This window comes from Gorilla gorilla, chromosome 10, assembly GCF_029281585.2.
Source record: "Gorilla gorilla gorilla isolate KB3781 chromosome 10, NHGRI_mGorGor1-v2.1_pri, whole genome shotgun sequence".
Lineage (NCBI taxonomy): Eukaryota > Metazoa > Chordata > Mammalia > Primates > Hominidae > Gorilla > Gorilla gorilla.
In genome coordinates, this window is record NC_073234.2 from 68,441,997 (window position 1) to 68,466,869 (window position 24,873).

A 24,873-nucleotide genomic window follows, 5' to 3' on the forward strand; every position below is an offset into this window, starting at 1 on the left:
AAGGTACAGTGCTCACTATTTGGGTAACAGGCACACTAGAAGCCCAATCCCTACGATTACACAATATGCCCATGTAACAAACATGCACATGTACTCCTTGAATCTAAAATAAAGTAAAATTCGTAAAAAAGAATCTTACACAGAACATTAAAAATCTTTAACTCAAAATTTTTTTTAGGCCAGGCACAGTGGCTCACTCACAGTGCCTGTAATCCCAGCACTTTGGGAGGCCAAGGAGGGAAGATTATTTAAGGTCAGGAGTTTGAGAACAGCCTGGGTAATGTAGTGAGCCCCTGTCTCTACAAAAAATAAATTAAAAAAAAAATTAGCCAGGCATGGTGGCACATGCCTGTGCTCTCAGCTACTCAGCAGGCCGAAGTGGGAGGAGCACTTGAGCCTGGGAGGTCGAGGCTGCAGTCAGCCATGATCATGCCACAGCCCTCCAGGCTGGACATTGCAAGACCCTGTTTCAAAAATACCCATTTTAAAAATTAACTTGTTTTCCAGAGTAGAAATTTTAGATAGAATGTCTGTAAAATTTATTCCCAAAACAGGACATTTTCGAGAATAAAAGGGGTCATATAAATAATTAGGCTGAGACAAGAGGCATATAAACCAGGGCTACGTTCACCTATTTACTGGAAGCTTTCTCAAATATATAGTGTGACATAATGTTACAAGTCCATTGGAAAGGTGTCTCAGTTGGTGCTATGTGCTAGATATTTGGTCACCATCTGACACCATCGTGTCCCTGATTGCCACTCCCCTGAACCTCCTTAAACTGTGCTTGGAGAAGAGTTACGTGAGACATATAATGGGAAGAGGGGCATGGGTGTCTAAGATTTCCTTTGGTTTTAGAAAAAAATAGCTATGAGAATACAGAGGAGTTGTTTTCATTTGCTATCTCTGTTAGTGACACCCTTCCAGGTCGGTCTCCCACCCACGGGCAGCTTTGAATGAGATCAATGGTAATTGAAACTGTTTGGATCTGAGCAAAGCTGCTTGGATTTTCACTGGATCTTTCTGCAAATATGATATATGTTTCATTGGTCAACTATCACTTTCTAAATCTTCAATCTTAATTTTTCAAAACGTGTCATAATACAGTTTCCCTCTAATAACAGCCATGTAAGCATGGACTTAAACTGGCTTCTACTGCTTAAGCAAACCTCAGTAGAGGAGAAAATAGATGTATTTATTTATTTATTTAGTAATAGAGTCTTGTTCCGTCACCAGGCTGGAGTGCAGTGGCGTGATGTCGGCTCACTGCAACCTCCGCCTCCTGGGTTCAAGCAATTCTCCTGCCTCAGCCTAGTGTGTGCCACCATGCCCAGCTAATTTTTTGTATTTTTTAGTAGAGATGGGCTTTCACCATGTTGGTCAGGTAGTCTCAAACTCCCAACCTCAAGTGATCTGCCTGCCTCGGCCTCCCAAAGTGCTGGGATTACAGGCGTGAGCCACTGCGCCCAGCCTTTTTTTTTTTTCTTTGAGAGGGAGTCTCACTTTGTCACCCAGGCTGGAGTGCAGAGGCATGATCTCTGCTCACTGCAACGTCCACCTCCCAGGTTCAAGCGATTCTCCTGCCTCAGCCTCTCAAGCAGCTGAGATTACAGGCACCCATCACCATGCCCGGCTAATTATTTTTTGTGTTTTAGTAGAGATAGGGTTTCACCATGTTGGCCAGGCTGGTCTCAAACTCCTGACCTCAAGTGATCCGCCCATCTCGGCCTCCCAAAGTGCTGGGATTGCAGGCATGGGCCACTGTGCCTGGCCGATGAATACATTTTTAACCTCCTCCCTGGTGTGGTGGCTTAAATAATGAACTTAAAGCTAAGAAACAATAAATGGGACCTTTGACTAATGTGATAACAAACAGGCATTTCAGAATTGTAGAGGTGAATGAGATTTTAGAATTCATCTAATCCAGCCCATTTACTTTTTTTTTCTTTTCTTTTCTTTTTTTTATGAAATGGAGTCTTGCTCTGTCGCCCAGGCTGGAGTGCAGTGGCGAGATCTCAGCTCGCTGCAATCTCTGCCTCCCAAGTTCAAGCGATTCTCCTGCCTCAGCCTCCTAAGTAGCTGGGACTACAGGTGCCGGCCACCATGCCTGGCTAATTTTTTGTATTGTTAGTAGAGACAGGGTTTCACCGTGTTAGCCAGGATGGTCTCGATCTCCTGACCTCGTGATTTGCCCACCTCGGCCTCCCAAAATGCTGGGATTACAGGCGTGAGCCACCGGGCCAAGCCCAGCCCATTTACTTCTAAAATGAGGACACCAAGGCTAGTGTGTTAAATGACTTATCAAAGGAGGAACAGGTAGTCAAGGTTAAGCTGAGACAGCTATTCATGTCTGTGACTCCTAGTCCAGTGGTCTTTGGACCACCACTCAGAAGCACATTTTGTTATGGTTGTGAGGATGAAGGAAGTAATATTTGACTTTTCTGTAAACATTATGTAAATACAAGGTATTTGATCCCCTTATGATGTTACAGAACATTAATGAGTGAGATGTTTCCAGACTTGTTTCTCATTTTGGTAACTAACCAGTCAGTGCTTATAACAGAAAAACATAAAGTCCATATTGAAGACACTGAGAAAAAAAGACAAAAATAGTTTTAATCAAAATATAATTGCTCTACAAAACATAGAATGATTGCTTATTGTTTTGTTTCTTCTCCAATGGAGATATAAATTCACTTGGCCTTGATGGAGGGACAATGATGAGTTGATTGATTCACTTGTACTCTCTGTCAGAGAGACCAGAAAATTACTAAGGTAACTTGATAAATAGGAAAATTCCAAAATGATCTTCACTGAAGACATTATCCATTTGATCTAAGCTTTTCAGATGCAATCACAATAGTGTCTCCAAGATCCTCTTTCTAAGAGGGAAGCCTGCTTTTCTCATCACATTAGCAAACAGCCAGGCGGATTCGTTGCTTGCCAATCATGGCTGAATTACAGTCCTGACAACATGGCCTGGGAAAGAACATGCTGGTAGGGGACTGCGGCGGCTATCACCAAGCTCAGAGCAGAAGGGGTGGATGTTGGGGAAAGGATTCTGCGAGGAGAAAAATTCACTGCAGCAGGAGTGAAGGGAGACACAATTACATATTGAAAGGGGAAAAGCTGTTCGAATTCTACTCTACACCTCAATCACCACCCTCCTACAAGGGATATCTTTCCCTTGGTCATATTCTCAACAAATGTTTCTCTCCCACAGCCCCCTCCTAATCTGCATGTTCTTCAACAGCTACCTAGGAGTCACTCTCTCTCTGCTCCAAAAATTGGGCGTGGAAAAGGAACCCAATCAGAAAGAGGAAATGAAGAAAGAGGAAGTGAAGAATAAAACTGCTCAGAGAAAAATAACTTCATAGAATAATATTATCTCCATGAGGACAGGAATCTTTCTTTCGTCCATGAATATGTCCTAAGCCATTAGAACAGCGCCTGACTGATCAAATAATTCTAATAAATATCTGTTAAATGAATAAGCAAACATCTATGTCCTTAACCCACTGGAATGGTAGAAAATTGTTTCTCCATCATTATTAGCCTCCTTCCCGCTTCTAGGGTTTTACCAAAATTTGATCAACGTGCCCCAGGAAATAATATCTCTAATTTCCAATTGGTTCTGGTCATTCTAGCCATCCTTGTTGGCCAAGCCTTCAGTGGTTCTCTGAGACCTCCAGCTGGCACTCAGGGGCTCTCCTGCCTCAAATGAAGCAGAGGAACCTTAGGCGAAGCCAGGAGCCCCAGGCCTGAAGTGTAGCAGGAGGTCGTCCCTTTGAGGCCAGGGAGCAATGCACAGCTCCTCTGGCAAACCAGGGCCATAGCCAGGGCTCCCTTGCCCAGGTTTGGGGCAGGGGCACTCTCTTTAAGCTGGAGAATCCTACCTCTTTCTCTTCTCTAAGCTTATTTCCTTAAACTTCATCCTATCTTAGGCTTTTGACTTTTGGAAACAAAAGATACAAAGAGTTCCAGGATGACTCTGTATTCCTCCCTGACTTGTACCTTCCCCAAGGCACTGACACACAGAACTTGCTACAAATGGATAGTTAAAATGAAAAGTGGAAAATGAAAGATTTTTTGTTTGTTTGTTTTTTTGAGATGGAGTCTCACTCTGTCACCCAGGCTGGAGTGCAATGGCGTAGTCTCAGCTCACTGCAACCTCTGCCTCCCGGGTTCAAGCGATTCTCCTGCCTCAGCCTCCCGAGTAGCTGGGACTACAGGCGTGTACCACCACACCCGGCTAATTTTTGTATTTTTAGAAGAGACGGCTTTTCACTATGTTGGCCAGGCTGGTCTCGAACTCCTGACCTCGTGATCTGCCCACCTCGGCCTCCCAAAGTGCAGGTGTGAGCCACCGCACCCGGCCTGGAAAATGAAAGATTTTTAAACCCATAAATATCTCAAAACATTATCCAGCCATATGGTATGGGACCAGGTGCATAAAGTTAAGGCAATGCTGAGACCTCCAGGTTATTCCACTGGCTACAACAGCAGCCTAAAAGAAAGAAAGAAACTTGGGGTATCCTTCTCTAAATTCTAATATAGAAAGGAAATGCATATCTAGTAACATGTTTCTTTGCCTAATTATCCTCCTACAATCAGCATCTTAAAATAAACTAATCTCTTATAAAAAATTTTTGGATGTTAATATGACCATCAGCTCAAAAAGCATTAAAGCCACTTCAATCAAGGGACACAGACTAGGTTTCAAGACACTTAGCTCACATAAATTTCTATAAATTTTAATAGAACTTAATGGTCTTTCCATTTTTTTGTGTGGGAAGGGTAAGCATTATTAATTTTACGTTTTAATACATTTTAGGGGCATGATGAACCTGGACAGCAAAAGCATCCTTCCTTCACCCTACCTAATGCAGAGGAGCTTCCTGAAAGAAACTAGTTTGGAATGAAAGGGGAGCAATTGCCTTGCAGGTAAGGATGGGCAGAGTGGGAGGATCTTTAGGACTTTAGATGTAGGTTTCAAGAAAAACAGCAACATGAAAGTCATGTGTGAGAAGATGTAATTATGAGGCAGATTGAGTTATAAATTATTATACAAAGGCAACAAAGACATGAAACCAATCTTTAGAAATGATTCTTCCCAAGTAATAGGAGATAGGAATGTCATGGAAATACTTCAACTGGAAGAAAAGCCATGGCCTTTCTGCAATAACTTACAATTTCTTTTTCTTTTCTTTTTTTTTTTTTTTTTGAGATGTTGTCTCATTCTGTTGCCCAGGCTGGAGTGCAGTGGTGCTATGTCGGCTCACTGCAATCTCCGCCTCCCAGGTTTAAGTGATTCTCCTGCCTCAGCCTCCTGAGTAGCTGGGATTACAGACGCCCGCCACCACGTCTGGCTAATTTTTGTATTTTTGGTTGAGATGGGAGTTTCACCATGTTTGTCAGGCTGGTCTCAAACTCCTGACCTCAGGTGATCTGCCCGCCTCAGCCTCCCAAAGCGCTGGGATTACAAGCGTGAGCCACCATGCCCAGCCGTAACCGGGCATGGTTACGTAGGTTTACAATTACAGGTTTACAATTTCTATTTCTTGTTCCTATCCACTCCCTTTTGCATCCGATGTCACCAATAATGTTCTCCAAGGAAAAAAAAACAGAAAACACAAATAAGAATTATATTTTATAGTGATTATAATGATCAGAATTCCTCAGACTTCTTTCTGCTGTCATTTTGCTGTGACGTTCGGGCAGCTCATATTTCAGCCCTAACCAGATCTCTGCTGTAATCTGAATATATATTTAATACTATGCTAGAGATAGAGAAATTTTCAAAGTTAAGTAGAGATCAGTTAAAATACCATTACTGTTTACTCTGTGTCTTTTGAATTCTATTATATTTATATTTGTTTACATTTTGAAAACCAAGCCATTTAAAACAGGGATCCCTTCAAAGAGAACATTTATGTGGCATTTTGTTGCAGGAAAAGGTAACTGTAAAACACATGTGCCTCTAATTCAAGGCCAGTTAACCTCAAGTTATTACAGTTGAGATAAATCATATTTTTAAAAATACTTTTTAACCCTTGTTCACTCACTTTTTAAGCCAATAAAAACAGCAAGAATTAACTTGGTCACTTTTTTGTAACCCAAATGCAAACCATGGGTGCAATCCCATAAAATTTTAGCCACGGATATAATTCCAAAGGTTTGAAAGTCCCATCTTCTACTATTGCTCCTGTCTTTGGGACAAAGCCCAATTTCCCCTATAATACCAACACAAATTATAAAAAGAGAGTAATTGATCTGACTGTATTTTCCAAACTTGTTGCTTGTTACTGTCATTGAGCTACTGTCAAGTCTCATCTAGCACCTCCTGTGACACCACCTTCTTTTTTTTTTTTTTTTTTTTTTTTGAGACGGAGTTTGGCTTTTGTTGCCCAGGCTGGAGTGCAATGGTATGATCTCGGCTCACTGCAACCTCCACCTCGTGGGTGCAAGCGATGCTCCTGCCTCAGCCTCCCAAGTAGCTGGGATTACAGGCATGCGCCACCATGCCTGGCTAATTTTGTATTTTTAGTAGAGATGGGGTTTCTCCATGTTGGTCAGGCTGGTCTCAAACTCCCAACCTCAAGTGATCCGCCCACCTCAGCCTCCCAAAGTGCTAGGATTACAGGCGTGAGCCACCGCACCTGGCCTGACACCACCTTCTATATCAGACTTTGCTGCCTCTTCATGAGATGCAACTAAACTTAAGAGACAAAGCAGAGCTCAAATCTATTTTTAAAAGACTTTATAATAAATTTTAATCCCAGGTAGAAATTTTCTATTTCTCATTATCCACAAAATTCTTCTCCATTAAGCACAGGTCATCAAGTAACCCTGACATCAAGTAACCCTGGCATACTGTTGTAACAAGTAGGATTTTCCAATTACTAACACACCTGTAAAAGCCAGAGAGTTGTGTGTCACCAGAAATACATGTGTGCCCTATGTATTAAGGTACTAAATAGAAAGCACCATTTGCTGTGTGTGTGACAGTACTGATTCCATGTTAGAGGAAAGCTTGCTTACTTGAATACAATTATTGTTTTGCTTGATTTTGTAGATCATTGACTAAAATCAGCCTCAGAAAAACAGGATCTTGAACAGAGATAAAAGAAAATACCTAGATCAGCCTCTCTGAATGGGCTGACCGACCCAATAAGAATAGGCTGATGGTACCTGCAGAAAGCCACAAAATATTGACCAAGAAAGCAATGATTTACTGCCAACCTGAGACTGCACATGTTTCACAAAAATCTTTTTATCATCCTTTCTCTTAATTGCCCTTAAAAACCAGAGGTGGTCTTTGAACGCTAGCTCACTGCATCCCCTGGGGTTGCTGGTCTCTTGAATAAAGCTAACTTTACTTTCACTACAGCTCTTCTCTTGGGTTTTTGGCTTTCAAGTGACAAGTGGCCCAGACGTGAGTTTCCTTACATGTATGTGCTCAGGAGAATTTCCTGCCATACCTACTGAAATCTGTCCCTGATCAAAGTGGTGGACCATATGACTGCAGATTGGCCTTGCGAAGTAGCTCATGCCTGTAATCCCAACACTTTGGGAGGCAGAGATGGGAAGCTTGCTTGAGGCCAGGAGTTTAGGACCAGCCTGGGCAATACAGTGAGACCCCCGTCTCTATAAAAACAAAAAATAAAAATTAGCCAGGCATGGTAGTCCACACCTGTAGCTCCAGCTACTTGGGAGGCTGAGGCAGGAAGATCGCTGGAGCCTAGGAGTTCAAGGCTGCAGTGAACCATGATCCTGCCACGGCACTCCAGTGTGGACAACAGAGTGACACTTAAAAAAAAAAAAGACTGAAGATCAACAGGTTATGATTGCAAATTTTAAGATATTTTGAATAATAACATGAAAGAACACACTCTATTTTCTTAAGCAGTTGGGAGTATGTTTAATAGCCTATTGAATGAGTATCTCAAAATCCTATTGAAGTTACTATTTGGCAATGAGAAACTAATTCACTGATAATTATACATGCAAAGAAACTAATTATTAAAATAAGTTTTCATTTTGTTAGATGACTTTATAACGTTAAAAAATGGAAAAGTCCTGTAGGGAATGATTTGGAACATGGCCCAGATCCCAGTCACAGGACCAAGGCACTCAATCCCCCAGCTGCTGGGAGTGTTGGTTGCTTATTGCTCACAGCTGAGTCCCTTCCTGCACATCTCACTCTCCAAAAGCCTTAACCCAGCGTTTTGCTTCCTCCCCAGAAACATCCCACATTTAATGAGCAGTCAGTAAGAGGGTCTAAAGGTCTGCCCCCTGGCCTCAATTCAGGATGACTCTGAAAGGAAATCCCGGCTCCAGAGCCCTTAATGGATTGCCTGAGGCCTCTATTACAAATTGTTCACAGTTCAACTTCTTTCTCCCTCCGCCCAACCCGGCCTCCCTCACTCCATTATAGGTGTTGTTCTTAAGAGCACACTCCAATTACCCTCCTGCAAACCAGTCTCCCCCCCCAACTCAGAGTCCAGGGAATTCTACCTAAGATGATTTTGAAAGCGGTCCTAGAAATCAGGCTCTAACATGGGATTTTGAAGCTAGATCACCTGCCAACCAGCTGCCAATAAGAACCTCATCCCTGGTCAGTATTCAGAGCACCTGTCACGCTGCACGATGTGATTACTAATTTGAATCCACTCATGCTAAGCTGTGTCCCAACCTAGTTAACGGTATTTAAAATAAATAAACCACAGGACTTGATGCATGTACTTTATTGCACTGAGTTTTTCTTGCTATACCTTGGACAAGACTGCCACCTCCTGGAAGAGCTGATGAATATTGGGGACTGAGGTGCAATTAGGGAATCGGTACTATGAAATTGCTTGCGTCTCAGCAGCAACTCCCTATCTCTCCGCGAAGTTAAACCAATTCCTAACCTTTCTCAACCTCTGTGAGCAGCTTTTTGCATGGAACCAAGACTTCAAAGAACTTGCGCATCACAATCTTTTTACGTGAAAATGTAAATACAAGTTAGCATTTGTGAAGCGTTATGTGCCAAATGCTTTAATTTTTAAGGCTCACAACAGCCTTATGAGGTAGGAACTATCATAAGCAGATCCACACTGCTGATGGAAAAATTAAGTTTAAGGGAACGTAAGGCAACGGCTCTGACGCGGAATCGCCACTTGGAGTCGGGACTCAACTGCTGAGAGCGCAAGCTCCGTAACTACGTAACCGTCTCGGGCATGCGCAGAAAAACACTGAAGCACCTTCCCTAGGAGCTGTAAGTAGGTGGGTGTGGTGGGAGCCTCTGCAATCCCAGCATTCCCTTCGTGCCGCCACCAAGATGGCGGCGCCCATCTTGCGGTCCTTTTCCTGGGGCCGTTGGTCTGGTACCCTGAATCTCTCAGTATTGTTGCCCTTGGGGCTGCGTAAGGCCCACTCGGGCGCTCAGGGGTTACTGGCAGCGCAGAAGGCTCGAGGTCTGTTTAAGGACTTCTTCCCGGAGACGGGGACGAAAATAGAGCTTCCAGAGCTCTTCGACCGTGGCACGGCGAGTTTTCCCCAAACCATTTACTGTGGCTTCGACCCCACGGCAGACTCGCTTCATGTGGGTCATCTACTTGCGCTGCTGGGCCTGTTTCATTTGCAGCGAGCGGGCCACAACGTGATCGCGCTGGTGGGAGGCGCCACGGCGCGCCTGGGAGACCCGAGCGGCCGTACCAAGGAACGCGAGGCGCTGGAGACAGAGCGCGTGCGAGCCAACGCGCGAGCTCTGCGCCTAGGGCTTGAGGCCCTGGCGGCTAATCACCAGCAGCTTTTTACTGATGGGCGCTCCTGGGGCAGCTTCACTGTGCTGGACAACTCGGCCTGGTACCAGAAGCAGCGCCTGGTGGACTTCCTGGCGGCAGTGGGGGGTCACTTCCGCATGGGGACGCTGCTGAGCCGGCAGAGCGTGCAGCTGCGGCTCAAGAGCCCCGAGGGCATGAGCTTGGCCGAGTTCTTTTACCAGGTGCTCCAGGCCTATGATTTCTATTACCTCTTCCAGCGTTATGGATGCAGGGTCCAGCTGGGCGGATCTGATCAACTAGGCAACATCATGTCCGGATATGAGTTCATCAACAAGTAAGTGCCTTTAGACCTTGGGGAAATCCTGGGACCAAATAATTTACACACTAGTAGCCTGTGATTCACTCTTAGGATTGTAGTTGCTGCCGTTCGTTCCAGCTCTTGTTGGTTTTATCCCCATTAAGGCTCTATAATGGCGTTAATAACACTGGCTAATAAGAATTAAAGGGCTGAATTAAGGGTATTAAGAGTAAACGGTGTATTCTAAAAATTAGCTGGGCGTGGTGATGCACGCCTGTAATCCCAGCTATTCGGGAGGCTGAGGCAGGAGAATCTCTTGAACCCGGGAGGCGAAGGTTTCAGTGAGCCGAGATCGCGCCACTGCACTCCAGCCTGGGGCAACAGAGGGAGACTCCGTCTCAAAAAAAAAAAAAAAAAAAAAAAAAAAGGAAACAGACCACTAGTGAAGATTTGGTCGGTCTGTTTTGCTTCGCCTAAGTCGTCCTCTCTAATTAGAGAAACTGCTTTTGTGTGTTTATACCAGAACGTGACTGGGCCTCCTTGAGTAACTAGCCTCTGCTTTAGCTCTGCACCCTCCATGAAACTAGTGTTAGTCTTTGATTGGTATCTCAAAAAGTTTTTTCAACTCCAAATAATTGACAAGTAATGCGGGTCTAATAGCATTTTCTTGAGAGAGGTGAAGGATAGGGCTAGCTCATGTGCTACAGAGCAAAGCACATGTTTAAAAGGCGTTTAGAAGATTTCCTTTAGTGTCTCTTCCTGACGCCCCTTCACCCAGTTTTCTCCTTCCCACTCAGCCTTTCAAAATCTCTAGTCCATTGTTATGTAGCACTTCCCCTTGGCCTGCCTAGAACCTGCCTGGAACCACTCATGAGGATCAGAATGAATAGAGTGAGTACTGTAACAATACATAAGAGGGACAAGAATTCAGATTTAGGAGGTCAAGGAAGTTTTCCTGGGGCAAGTAACCAGAAAGAAATCTGGAAGGTGAACAGTAGAACCTACCACCACTTGTGCTTGAGGCACATAATGAAATTGTTCTTTATGCATAGGTTGACTGGAGAAGATGTATTTGGAATCACCGTTCCTCTAATTACAAGTACAACTGGAGCAAAGCTGGGAAAGTCTGCTGGCAACGCTGTTTGGCTAAACAGAGATAAGACATCTCCATTTGAATTGTATCAATTCTTCGTCAGGCAACCGGACGATTCAGTGGAAAGGTGAGTTCTGAATAATGGGCTGAGAAAAACTGACACCATAAACTCATGATGTAATTTTAGCCATTGAATCTATGTACATTTTATAGTTTTTTTGTTTTTAACGTAGTTTCTGTCTGTACATAAACCATTACATCATAGAAGACTAATTTTTACTGTGTTGTAAAGTTAAACACTTTGTTGGTTAAAGCAGAAAAACAGTGGGTGGCTAGAAAATGTAGAGCCAACTTTTTGATCTGTATCTAGCAAGTTCTTAGGATTTTATCACCTGCATATTCTAGTTTTTTCACTCCTTTCAACTTAAACTTGACTACCCTTATTTTTCCTTTGTCTCTCTTCTCTCACAAGTATGACTTTAAAGATCCTCTTAAGAAATGATTTCTCCTTAAATCAAATTGCCTTAAAGTCTTGGAAGAATATGAATTAATGAGAAACAAATATACCTGCAACAAAAAGTGAAAAAAAATTTTGATGCTCTGTAACATTGAAGTAATCTAGGAATAATTCTTTAAGACTTAAAAGGTATATGACTTTCCTGCAAAATATTAAAAGATGCTATTGAGCAAAATAAAGACCTACATAAATGGAGAGTTAGACCATATTCATAGTACAAAAATAATATCAGTTCTTTTTTGTATTTTTTGAAACAGAATCTCACTCCCATTGCCCAGGCTAGAGTGTAGTGACGCAATCTTGGCTCACTGTAGCCTGAAATTCCCAGGCTCAGGTGCACACCACCATGCCCAGCTAATTTTGTATTTTTTTTTTTAGTAATGGTGGAGTTTCACCTTGTTCCCCAGGCTGGTCTCAGACTCCTGGACTCAAGCGATAAACCTGCCTCAGACTCCCAAAGTGCTGGGATTACAGCATGAGCCCCCGCACCCGGCCAAGATACCAGTTCTGGATTTGATCTACATTTAGTACAGTGCCAACCATATCTAAACCGGCTTTTTGTGGAACTTGACAAGCTCATTGTAACATTGACATAGAAATAAAAAGGGCTAAGATTGGCCAAGATGTTTTTGAAGAACAGAGTGGAAGATTATCATGCCTTATTACAAAATTTCGGTAATTGTGTTTTTTTCTCTTTAGATTTAGTCCTAGAATGTTTGACGATATAGTCCTGGGGTTTTGATGTATTGAGAATTGATAATCTATTTTTTTTTTTTTTTTTTTTTTTGAGGCAGTGTCTCACTTTGTTGCCCAGGCTAGAGTGTAGTGGCATGATCTTGGCTCATTGCAACCTCCGCCTCCTGGGTTCAAGTGATTCTCCTGAGTAGCTGGGACTACAGGCATGCGCCACCATGCCCAGCTAATTTTTGTATTTTTGTAGAGGCAGGGTTATGCCATGTTGGCCAGGCTGGTCTTGAACTCCTGACCTCAAGTGATCCACCTTCCTCAGCCTCCCAAAGTGCTGGGATTACAGGCTTGAGCTGCCGCACCCGGCCTAGAGAATTTAGATAATCTTTTCGAAAATTGCATTTTCTATCTGGTTCTGGTGTATAGAAATACAATTACTTTATATATATTACCTTTAAATCTAGCAACTCTGCCAAACTCATTATTTCTAATTATGACCTTTAGGTTTAAAGGTACACGTTTAAATGTAAAGTTAAGAGACCAATGGCACAGATTAGAGAATCCAGACACACTCTAGCATATATGGTCTCCTTATCCCTGGCAAAGGTGGCATTGTAGTTTGGGAAGACAATCTTCAGTGAATATTGCTCCATTAGTTAGATGTCTTTGTGGGTGAAAAAAAATGAAACTTAACCTTACATAGTACACAAAAGTCAATTCCAGGCAGATTATAGGCCTAAATCTGTATTAAAAGACAAAACAATAAAGCTTTTAGATAAATAGGAAAATGCCTTTATTACTTTAAGATAGAGAAAGATTCTTAAACAGGACGCAAAACGAAGAGATTGACAAGTTAGACTAAATTAAAAATAAGATCTGTTCATCATAAGTCACTGTTAAGAGTGGGAGAAGATATTTTCAATACACGTATCTAAATGATAAAGGGCTTGTATTCACATTAATATAAAGAATTTCTTATTTCACATTGCATGCCTGTATCAAAACATCTCATGTACCCCATAAATACATACACCTATATACCCACAAAAAAAATTTAAAATAATTTTAAAAATGAAAAAACTATGTAAATACTATCTTAAACATAGTTATTTTAATGTTAAAAAAAGAAATTTCTCTAAGCCAGTGAGAAAAAGACAACCCAGCAGAACAATGGAAAGAGACTTGAACAGGTGCTTCACAAAGATCCTATCCAAAGGCCAAAAACATATAAAAAAGTGCTTAGCCTTCATACTGAGAAGAAAAATACAAGATAAAGGGCACAATGAGATACCATTATGCATCCTCCGGAATGGCTAAACAAAAGAGTTGGCAGAACCAAGTGCTGACAAGAATGTTCCAAGGTGGTGGGAGAATAAACGTATAGAACCACTTTGGGAAAATATTTGGCAGTACCTACTAAAGCTAAATGTGCACATAACCTGTGATCCAGCAGTTCCTCTTCTGGGCATATATACCCAACAGAAATTAATGCACATGTGCACCAACAGAGGTATATGAGGCTATTCAGAGCAGCATTAATTGCAATTGTCTAAAAGTAGAAACAGCACAAAAGTTCACAGAAAAATAAACACATCATAGGATAATCATAGCATGGAATGTTGCACATGCAGCATCATGGATGACTCTCCTAAACATATCGATGTGCCAGAAAATAAATTCTGTGTGATTCCTTTTATATAAAATCTTAAAGACAGGCAAAATTAAGTGATGCTCTTAAGGGAGGCATGCTGAGATGTTAAAAGTATCAAGAAAGACAAGGAAGTGATTACTATGAAAGGCAAAATAGTGATAAACTTGGAGGGGTGTATGATATATTTGTGCATTCTTGGGTAGGGGCAATACTGTGTTTCTTTTTCTTTTTTTTTTTATTTGAGATGGAGTCTTGCTCTGTCACCAGGCTGGAGTGCAGTGGCGCGATCTCGGCTCACTGCAACCTCCATCTCCCGGGTTCAAGCCTCAGCCTTCCGAGTAGCTGGGACTTTTTTTGTATTTTTTAGTAGAGATGGGGTTTCACCATGTAGATCAGGCTGGTCTCGATCTCCTGACCTTGTGATCCGCCCGCCTCAGCCTCCCCAAGTGCTGGGATTACAGACGTGAGCCACTGCGCCCGGCCCAATACTGTATTTCTTGACCATGGTGATGGTTACATAGATGTTTTATGATTCATTAAGCTATATCTTTGCGAATAATGTTCTTTTTTCTGTGTGTTATATATATTTCACCAAAGAAAAAGAGAATACATATAGGATGATATTATAGTCATATATCACTTAACAATAGGGATACATTCTGGGAAGTGTGTTGTTAGGTGATTTCATCACTGCAAATATCGTAGAGTGTCCCTGCACAAACACAGATAGCATAGCCTACTACACACTTAGGCTATACAGTGTACCCTGTTGCTCCCAGGGTAGAAACATGTACAGCACATTACTGTACTAAATACTGAAGGCAGTGATAACGTGAGGGTAAGTATTTGTATACGTAAACATAGAAAAGGTACAGTAAACTATGGTATTATAATGTTATGAAGCACTGTTGGACTGTACCAGTCCGTGGCCTATTAGGAACAGGGCTGCACAACAGGAGCTGAGTGGCAGGCGAGCGAGCATTACACCTGGGCTCCATCTCCTGTCAGATCCACGGTTGCATTAGATTCTCATAGGAGCACAAACCCTATTGTGAACTGCGCATGCAAGAGATCTAGGTTGCGCATTCCTTACGAGGATCCAACAAATGCCTGATGATCTGAAGTGGAACAGTTTCATTCTGAAACCACCTCCCCTCCCCGCCGCCTCGTGGTGCCAAAAAGGTTGGGGACCGCGGATATATGTAGTCCATCATTGACAGAAACGTCATTATGCAGAGCATGATGATTTATATCAGTTTTTAAAATTACACAGTACTTTTTTTTATGGCCACATGCACATGAAAGTATAAAAACATGCTTGGGAAGGATGGCAGCACATAAACTTAGATTTATGATTATCTCGGGGCAAGGAAGGGAATGTGATTGGACTGCGGCCTTCATCTATGCCTATTTTGTTCCTTTTAAAAAGAAAATACGAGGCTGGGCTTGGTGGCTCCTGCCCATAATCCCAACACTTTGGGAGGCTGAGACAAGAGGATCACTTGAGCCTAGGAGTTTGAGACCAGCCTGGGCAACACAGGAGACCCCCTGTCTTTACAAAAAAAATGTAAAAATTAGCCAGGCGCGGTGGCACAAGCCTGTGGTCCCGGCTGCTTGGGAGGCAGAGGTGGTAGAATTGCTTGAGCCCAGGAGGTTGAGGTTGCAGTGAGCCATGATCATGCCACTGCACTCCAGCCTGGGCAACAGCAAGACCCCCATCTCAAAAAAAAAAAAAAAAAAAAAAGAAATTGAAAACAAAGATGCCAAAATAGTAACACCTTAAATCTGGGTGATGTGTGCATGGGACCTACTATGTTCAGTACATTTCTGTGTGTTTGTTTCATATTTAAAAGTAAGCAGGATAACCTTAAAGGGTAGAAGAGCTGGAGATAAAAATTAGGTATGTGATATAAGTGTAACTCTTTATTTTTTGTCTCAAAGGTACCTGAAGCTGTTCACTTTCCTGCCCCTTCCAGAGATTGATCATATCATGCAGCTGCATGTCAAAGAGCCAGAAAGGCGGGGTCCTCAGAAACGACTGGCAGCAGAAGTAACAAAGCTTGTTCATGGACGAGAAGGACTGGATTCTGCTAAAAGGTAGTAGTTTAGTATAATTAACACTTGATAGTTAGTTATTCAGTGGATAGACATGAGAAAAGTAGGAATATGTTTTAGGATTATCTTGTCATTTATCACAAGGACTGTCAGTATTTGACTTAGCAATTTAAAATAGCCCCTGTTTATTGGAAAGAAGGATTATCTTGAATTAAGTTTATGAATTATACCAGATAGATGTTTAAAAAACTTTTAGTCTATGCCAGGCGCGGTGGCTCACGCCTGTAATCCCAGCACTTTGGGAGGCCAAGGTGGGCTGATCACAAGGTCAGGAGTTCGAGACCAGCCTGACCAACATGGTGAAACCCCATCTCTACTAAAAATACAAAACTTAGCTGGGCGTGGTGGCACACGTCTGTAATCCCAGCTACTCAGGAGGCTGAGGCAGGAGAATCACTTGAACCCGGGAGGCAGAGGTTGCAGTGAGCCGAGATCATGCCATTGCAATCCAGCCGGGGCAACAGAGCAACACTCCATCTCAAAAAAAAAAAAAAAAAAAAAACTTTTAGTCTAGAACTTGGACACTCTATAATTGGTTAATGGGTATTAAAACATGTATTTGAATAAACATTTATATGATGTAGCTCTTAAAACGTGTTTTTCAGGTGTACACAAGCCCTTTATCACAGTAGCATAGATGCACTGGAGGTCATGTCTGATCAGGAGTTAAAAGAGTTGTTTAAAGAAGCTCCATTTTCTGAATTTTTTCTCGATCCTGGAACAAGTGTCCTAGATACCTGCCGCAAAGCAAATGCCATTCCAGATGGTCCCCGAGGGTAAGATTATTTAACTTTTAGATTTACAGTTAATTCACCATTAAATGTTACAGTTCACAAGGCCGGGAGCAGTGGCTCATGCCTGTAATCCCAGCACTTTGGGAGGCCGAGGCGGGCAGATCACGAGGTCAGGAGATCGAGACCATCCTGGCTAACACGGTGAAACCCTGTCTCTACTAAAAATACAAAAAAGTAGCCGGGCGTGGTGGCAGGCGCCTGCAGTCCCAGCTACTTGGGAGGCTGAGGCAGCAGAATGGCGTCAACCCGGGAGGCAGAGCTTGCAGTGAGCAGAGATCCCACCACTGCACTCCAGCCTGGGTGACAGAGCAAGACTCTGTCTCAAAAAATAAATAAAATGTTACAGTTCACAGCATGTGTTTCCAAAGAGGGTGTTTTCCTGATAATGCTTTAGTGGCATCTCTTCCTTAGAAAAGTTAGTTTAGTCCAAGAATAAAGTATAGCCTGAGAGTACTTATTGTTGAAAATACTTTATATTTTCTATAATAGTACAGTACTCCTATACTGTCTCTTATTATATCTAACCCAGTCAGTCTTTCCTCCAACACTGGAAAAGTGCATTTGAGGGACATGTTGTTCAGTAAATACACTGGCATCAGTGTACGGCTTAGGGATATGGTCACAATTTTAGAGGGATGCAGAAACAGAGGCTCTGTGTAACAGATTAACACAGCCCCTCTCATAGTCTGTATCCTTTTTATATTCGGGGATGGGAAAGGTTACCTAACCTATCTATAGTATTAACTGAATTTCTGAAAATGAAATGAGCATATAATGGCCAAAACCGCAAGTACTTTTGCACTAACCTACTAACGTCATAAGACTATTATTGTAAACTATATAATAATCCCCTTGAGATTGCATTTTCTATTCAGGAATTGAGTAGAATATTTTAATTAATCAGTTATGAGGTATTAAGGAGTAAATAAGGTTTTTCACAAAAAATAATTCAGCATATAATTGATGCTTATCCATTTTTAAATGAACAGTGAGGTGGAAGGAAAAGTGTTGGGTAGCCAGAAGACCCCCAGGTGCCTCTTTTACAGGAGTTCACACAGAAGTCAAATGGTTATCGGCCATATCATGGCCATGATTATGAATGACATTTGTTATAGTTGTTGTTCTCTTTCAACTGTCTTGGATTGTTTGCCAGAGTCCTAAAGAGTCCTGGACTATTCTGCCTGGAAAAAGCACCCATTGTCTCCCTTTGCATCACCTGCCACTCCATCTTAGTGATTCCCTCATCTGCTGCTTTAACACACAGTGAATTTGAGGCTGGTGTCATATACTTCCCTATAGTACGTCAGTGAGACAAATAATTTTCCTCACTATGGAAGCAGATTTCGTTTTCTTCTGAACTTTACTATAGTGTGTTCGCTAATACTGGAAGCTTTACCACTACTAAAGATGACCACATCTGATTTAGCCAGGGCTCTAAGTAATACTGATTTTTTTTTAATATTATATAAGCTAAATAGGTTTGGTGCATTTAAATTAAACATAGAACATGATCTGGAAACTAGCAGACAGCGTAAAATAATACTTCCTAAAAGAAAGGAATCTGGCCTTAAGTAGAAAATCTTTTACTGATGAGTTTTGTAAAACCATGTCCATGGCCAGGTATGGTGGCTCACATTTGTAATCCCAGCACTTCGGGAGGCCGAGGGCGGGAGGATTGCTTGGGGCCAGAAGTTCAAGATCTGTGTGGGCAAGGACGTAGTGAGACTCCGTCTCTACCCAAATATAAAGGTATAAAAATATCTTTAAAACCATGTCCAGTAGTGGTTTCTTAATTTTATTTGGTAACATTCAGATGAGAAAAAAACCACCATTTTTCTTTCTTAAGGACTTCCAAGATCTAGCCACGCTGTAGCCCTGTCTTCTCAGATCTCACCTCTTTCTAGCTGCTCCCATGTTTCCTGCCCTGATTGTCAAGGTAGCTTCACTCCCAGTTTCTCTTTTTTCAGTGAAATGTTCAGCCCTCACCTACCCAGTGTGCTCCTAGAACAACTTCTCCTAGGTCTTTCTTTTTTTTTCTTGAGATGGAGTCTTTAAAAGAGCAGATGCAAGGCGTAAATTCCGGCCAGACACAGTGGTTCACACCTGTAATCCCAGCACTTTGGGAGGCCAAGGCAGGTGGATCACCTGAGGTCGGGAGTTTGAGACCAGCCTGGCCAACATGGCGAAACCCGTCTCTACTAAAAATACAAAATTAGCCAGGTGTGGTGGCATGCACCTGTAATCGCAGCTACTCTGGAGGCTGAGGCAGGAGAATCACTTAGAACACAGGAGGCAGAGGTTGCAGTGAGCTGAGATCATGCCAGCCTGGGCTACAGAGCAAGAATGTGTTTCAAAAACAAACAACAAAAAACAAAGAGCAGTAAAGAGAGGCAGAATCTATTAATAATAGAGCAAACATGAAGGTAACAGTCCAGTGCCAAATGAAATCTTCTCAATTGGAGAGCCTCTGGAATCTAAGTGAAAGTCTTTTTTGGGGGACAGATCAACAGTGATTGGATCTCTCTACTTACTAAACGTTTCTATTTTTTAGGTATCGAATGATAACAGAAGGCGGAGTCAGCATAAATCACCAACAAGTAACAAATCCTGAGAGTGTTTTAATTGTTGGACAACATATTCTCAAGAATGGACTTTCCTTACTTAAAATAGGAAAAAGAAATTTCTACATTATAAAATGGCTTCAGTTGTGATGAAAAGTCCTTCTGGTTGTCCAAATAAACTTACCCATCATTCATTCTCAAGACCTCTGAAGGGTTGGCTCCAGAACTTAGACGTTTGCTTATGCAAATCAGAAAAACAGAATGGACTAGGACTCAGTGTGAGTAACTTCATTATTTTTATGGGCCGGTTAATAAATATTTGTTTAATGATGGGATGTTTTATTTTCTGATGTACAAACCTTGATTACCATAGAAAACCGTGATTTTCAGGGTTAATCTCTTTTTAAAATTATACTTCAGAAGAGAAAGAAATGCTGCTTTCCTATCTTACCCTTCCTGCTCTCCTTTTTGTAGTGATGAGGAACAATGAAAAAGAGGTAGTGTAAGGAATTGTGAGGCTGGGCACGGTGGCTCACACCTGTAATCCCAGCACTTCGGGAGGCCAAGCTGGGCAAATCGCTTGAGGCCAGGAGTTTGAGACCAGCCTGGCCAACAGGGCGAAACCCCGTCTCTACTAAAAATATAAAAATTAGCCAGATGTGGTTGCAGGCACCTGTAACCCCAGCTACTCAAAGAGGCTGAGCTGCGAGAATCACTTGAACCCAGGAGATGGAGGTTGCAGTGAGCTGAGATCACGCCACTGCACTCCAGCCTGGGAGACAGCATGAGTAGTGAGTGAAACTCTGTCTCAAAAAAAAAAAAAAAAAAAAAAAGGAATTGTAGCTGCTTTTCTATCAGGTATGGAGCACTGATGTCACTAATGTTATATAGTTGTTTATAAAATCAACAGGGCCTCTAGTGTCCACATTAGAAATGGGAAAACTAGTATTAGAAACTTTGAATAGAAATTTGATTTTTTTGTAGTTCAGAGAGCAAATGTAGTTCTTAAAAAGGAGAAAAAGTTAGATGAGGCCATGGTTGCTTTGAGAAATTACAGTAAGTAGTTTCTTTACAAATAACAGTACAAAAATCAGTACGTGACTTTTCAGAAAGTTTCTAATTAAGTTTTCTGGTTCCTTGCCTGTGTTCCAGTATAATTCTGTTCACATTAAGCCTTGTTGTCAGTGGATTCCTAAGGTAGCAATGTTTTATAAATTTAGAAACTTAAATTGGTTTTAAGTTTCAGCTTTTCCCCCCAAGCAGATTGCAACTTGAGGTAAATTTAAAAAACCCCCCAAAAATAAAGCCAATTATACCAAATATGCAATCATATGAGAATATCAAAAAGTATCCAGGTAAGGAAAGTTTTCAGGTCAAACTTAAAGGATTTGGAATCAAGACTGAGTTCAGCTCTGCAAACATGAGGCAAATTAATTCTCCAGAACTATTTCCATATCCGAAAAATCAAGGCAATGCCATCCCTGTTGCCTTGAGGATCAAGTGAATCACATACGAAATGATTAATCAGATTTCTTTTGAAAACCTTACAGGCAGCAGAGTATGGCTTTAGTGTTCAAATTCTAGCCATTTACTACCTGGATTACTTGGAGCAAGTCACTGTCTTCATACGCAAAAATGGAGATGTTGTAATACCTTGGTGAACTGTCAGAATCTGGTAGGAAAAATGTCATAAAATTTTTCGTACTCTATACGGTTATGTTCCAAAGTAGATTAGGTATTAAAAAGCTCCTTTTGTCTCCCTTTCTCTGGGAGAAAAGTTAAGAATTCATTTTTTGACAAACTTTAGTGTCATTTCATACCAGCAATTTTATTTACACAATAAGAACATACAGGTATCATCAGAGATCATCTCTACATTTCAGATCTTGACTCAGTTTAAAGGCCAACAAAGGAAGGCTTTTCTCTTTCTGTTGGTTCTTGCCTCTGTTTTTTGTTGTACAAAGTGTGTAGTACTAGCAAGTGCATTTCCATAGCATGTCTTTAATTTTCAATTTGAAATCTGATGTGCTGGAGAAAAGTGCATCGTAAGTTTTTGGTTTTTTTCCCCTTACAAATTCAAAGGACTAGAATAATGGTAGTCATCTGGAAAAAGTAAATCATGGTTGGCTATAATTTTGAAATTGATGCTTAATGATGGCAGTGATTTTTAAGTGTGGTAACAAATGTTTTGGGAGCATGTATCCTCTGTCAAGATGGTACTAGTAACAGATTCAAAGTAGTACCATATTGTATCAGACTGATGTGGGGGTTTTTATGTTTGACATCAGTTGGTGAGCCTGTTGTTCCTTAGTAAATTGATGCCGTAAGCTAAAGTTAACATATTCATATTTTCCCTGCCAATAGTCCTTCATAAATACCTGGTCATAAGCTGAAAAAAAAGTAATATCTGCAATATAAATGTGTTGTCTATTAGAGACGGGGCTAGATGTCTTAAGGATTTCTAAGTACATCTTAAAATTTATAATATAGTAGTTCATACCAAGAATCATCTGGGGAATTTTAACAAAATGTGTATATGTTCTAAACCTCATCACTACCCCATAAATGCAGCTTAGGTCTATAAGTAAGTCTGAAGGAGTATGTGTATCTGGGTGTTGTTTTTTTTTTTTTTTTTGAGACGGAGTTTCGCTCTTGTTGCCAAGGCTGGAGTGCAATGGCACGATCTTAGCTCACCACAACCTCCACCTCCCAGGGTCAAGCAATTCTCCTGCCTCACCCTCCCGAGTAGCTGGGATTACAGGCATGCGCCACCACGCCCGGCCAATTTTGTATTTTTAGTAGAGACGGGGTTTCTCCATGTTGGTCAAGCTGGTCTCCAACTCCTGACCTCAGGTGATCCACCTGCCTCGGCCTCCCAAAGTGCTGGGATTACAGGCGTGTGCCACCACGCCCAGCCTTGGGTGTTTTTCTTTCAGCTCCTCCAGTACTTTCATACTATTCTAATATATTTTGTTGGTATGAAGCTGTGAAGCAAAAGTAGCTATTACCAATGCATACATACAGTACATTGGTTTTAAGTTCCACCTCAAAGTGAATCTTAGAGCCTGGTGTAAGTAAGTGCTCCACTTTAGAGATGTACCTTAATTACTACTGTATTTGCAAATTAAGGGAAATTTAGGTCATCATTTGATTTTCTGAAATCTAAAAGGAACTGGCCATCATTACCAAGTCTTTCTAGATAATCAAGGGTAGATGGCTGTTTTTAATGTAGGAATTAATGTAGGCATTCCTGCTTTCAGGTTTAAGTATGAATCAAAGCATATTTTAATTTGCTAGTGCAAATGGACCCAGAATTGGAAGGGCTATGTAACTACACAGTATGCACACCACAGCCATGTCAGTGTCACAGATCCTCTTGTGCATTCAGCTTTCTTAAAAACACATCAAAGGCTGCAAAGAAGCTCAGAAAAAACTAAATTGAAGGACAGGTGGAATACAATGACTCTATGTGAGGAACTTGCCAACTCACATCTTTCAAAGCCAGATCAGCTTATATAGTACATGCATTATAGTCATATGAAATGTTGTCTTGGTGCTTTCTTCTTGGAGGACTATGGCAGCAGCTTTAAGACTACTAACAAAGATTATTTATTACACAGGTCATCTTATCCACAGGCAAACTGCTTTGCACAACTAGAACATTAACAGTTCTTTTTAAGTTCAGATGAAACTGTCACAAGACAGACTTGATGTATTTTATATATACTGGGAAACTTTAGAAACAGCCATTTATTATTTGGATTAAATGTGTGATTTGTTCTGCAATATGGAATACACTTTTCAGTTTATAGCCAGTCTCCACATGAGCAGATTCATACCATTGCAATACACAGGAGTTCATAAATAAGATTCTACTCAGGTAGGCAGTAACTAGCAAGTTTTGAGTCAACAAAGTCTCAGTATTACATAGTTCTCTTCACCAAAGATGAGTCTCTCGGATTTCAGCAATAATTTGACTGGCTCCTTGTAATGCCTGCATTAAAGGAAAAAAAATTTTTAAATGCTTATTATAAAGTTATGAAATTAATCTGAATTACACAGGGTAATTTTTCCAATGTATATGTGGTAGGTTTATAACTAACCAGTTTATACTAACCAATATCTTCTCTGGAATTAGAATCTAATCAAGTACTGGCCAGTCGCAGTGGTCACGCCTGTAATCCCAGCACTTTGGGAGGTCGAGGCGGGCGGATCATGAGGTCAGGAGTTAGAGACTATCCTGGCTAACATGGTGAAACCCCGTCTCTACTAAAAATACAAAAAATTAGCTGGGTGTGGTGGTGGGTGCCTGTAGTCCCAGCTACTCGGGAGGCTGAGGCAGGAGAATGGCGTGAACCCGGGAGGCGGAGCTTGCAGTGAGCTGAGATTGCGCCACTGCACTCCAGCCTGGGCGACAGAGCCAGACTCCGTCTCAAAAAAAAGAAAAAAAAGAAAGAAAGATTCTTATCAAGTACCAACAGGAAACAAGCCTAGCTAGAATATAAAGACTATACATATCCAAGAATCAAACTGCATTTAAAACTATTTCTATGTTTCTATCTACTACCCAAGTATAAAAATTCAAAAGGTCCACAATACCTTTAGCATATCAGCTGCTTCTTTCCTGCGCTGTGCCATGTCCTCAGATTCTGTCAGAAGATCATCCAATAAGGATGATTTATACAGCTGGCCTACTAGCTCACTCTGAAGAGTGTCTTTCACATGATTAACCAAAAAATGCATTACTGCCTTTGGCACACTGCAAAACCAAACCAAATTATGGAATTTTAGCCAAAATTCTACTTTTAACAATTTGGGCTTAGATGCTAACCTCATGAAATAAAGTTAAGTAAGAACACTACTACTTTGGATATTTCATTAATGGCATAATCACCCTTTAGATTTTTGCTTAACTGTAATTAAACATTAAGAAAAGCAGTTCTCGGCCAGACGCAGTGGCTCATGCCTGTAATCCCAGCACTCTGGGAGGCTGACGCGGGTGGACTGCTTGAGGCCAGGAGTTTGACAGCAGCCTGGCCAACATGGTGAAACACCGTCTGCACTAAAAATAAAAAATTAGCTGAGTATGGTGGCACATGCCTGTGATCCCAGCTACTCGGGAGGCTGAGATACGAGAATCACTTGAGCCCAGGAGGTGGAGATTGCAGTGAGCCAAGAACACGCCACTGCACTCCAGCCTGGGCAACAGAGTGAGACTCTGTCGTCTCAAAAAAAAAAAAAAAAAAAAAAAAGCAACAGTTCTTGATACTTCACCTTCTTTTCATCATCTTTATTTCAAAACTCTTCAATAAGCATTTATTCATAATAGCCAACAAGTGAGAAAAACCCAAACATACATCAGCTGATGAATGCTTAAACACAGTATATCT

At 41.5% G+C, this 24,873-nt stretch overlaps 3 protein-coding genes across 12 annotated transcripts in view; 2 read left to right on the forward strand and 1 right to left on the reverse strand.

Annotated features, from left to right (window-relative positions):
- The window catches only part of PKP2 (plakophilin 2), a 138,413-nt gene extending 131,024 nt beyond the window's left edge, over positions 1-7,389 (forward strand). Inside the window, exons 13-14 of the mRNA XM_019038659.3 lie at positions 4,835-4,944; positions 7,076-7,389. Coding sequence (XP_018894204.1) covers positions 4,835-4,912 — 78 coding nt within the window. The 3' untranslated portion in view covers positions 4,913-4,944; positions 7,076-7,389. The remainder of the gene's footprint in view (positions 1-4,834; positions 4,945-7,075) is intronic.
- A 1,142-nt stretch (positions 7,390-8,531) lies between these two features.
- YARS2 (tyrosyl-tRNA synthetase 2) lies at positions 8,532-19,813 on the forward strand. 2 transcript variants are annotated; one of them, XM_031001048.2, is made up of 5 exons: positions 8,532-10,101; positions 11,118-11,285; positions 15,955-16,110; positions 16,734-16,904; positions 19,474-19,813. In XM_031001048.2, the coding sequence occupies exons 1-5, from the start codon at positions 9,323-9,325 to the stop codon at positions 19,631-19,633; spliced, it is 1,434 nt and encodes a 477-aa protein (XP_030856908.1). In that variant the 5' UTR covers positions 8,532-9,322; the 3' UTR covers positions 19,634-19,813. The 2 variants fall into 2 exon arrangements, with proteins under 2 accessions (XP_030856908.1, XP_030856909.1); XM_031001049.3 differs by lacking the exon at positions 16,734-16,904 and having other exon boundaries at positions 9,023-10,101.
- A 1,472-nt stretch (positions 19,814-21,285) lies between these two features.
- DNM1L (dynamin 1 like) overlaps positions 21,286-24,873 on the reverse strand; it is a 65,089-nt gene continuing 61,501 nt past the window's right edge. For all 9 annotated transcript variants that reach the window (XM_019038661.3, XM_019038665.3, XM_019038667.4 and 6 more), the window contains 2 exons: positions 24,083-24,242; positions 21,286-23,477 (listed from right to left, as the gene is read on the reverse strand). In XM_019038661.3, coding sequence (XP_018894206.1) covers positions 23,421-23,477; positions 24,083-24,242 — 217 coding nt within the window. In that variant the 3' untranslated portion in view covers positions 21,286-23,420. The remainder of the gene's footprint in view (positions 23,478-24,082; positions 24,243-24,873) is intronic.

What these genes read in the sequence shown, in the direction of transcription:
- YARS2 (XM_031001048.2), top strand. Translation starts at nt 9,323, where the DNA reads ATGGCGGCGCCCATCTTGCGGTCCTTTTCCTGGGGCCGTTGGTCTGGT. An exon ending in GGATATGAGTTCATCAACAA is followed by an intron (nt 10,102 to 11,117) that starts GTAAGTGCCTTT and finishes CTTTATGCATAG; the next exon opens with GTTGACTGGAGAAGATGTAT. An exon ending in GGACTGGATTCTGCTAAAAG is followed by an intron (nt 16,111 to 16,733) that starts GTAGTAGTTTAG and finishes CGTGTTTTTCAG; the next exon opens with GTGTACACAAGCCCTTTATC.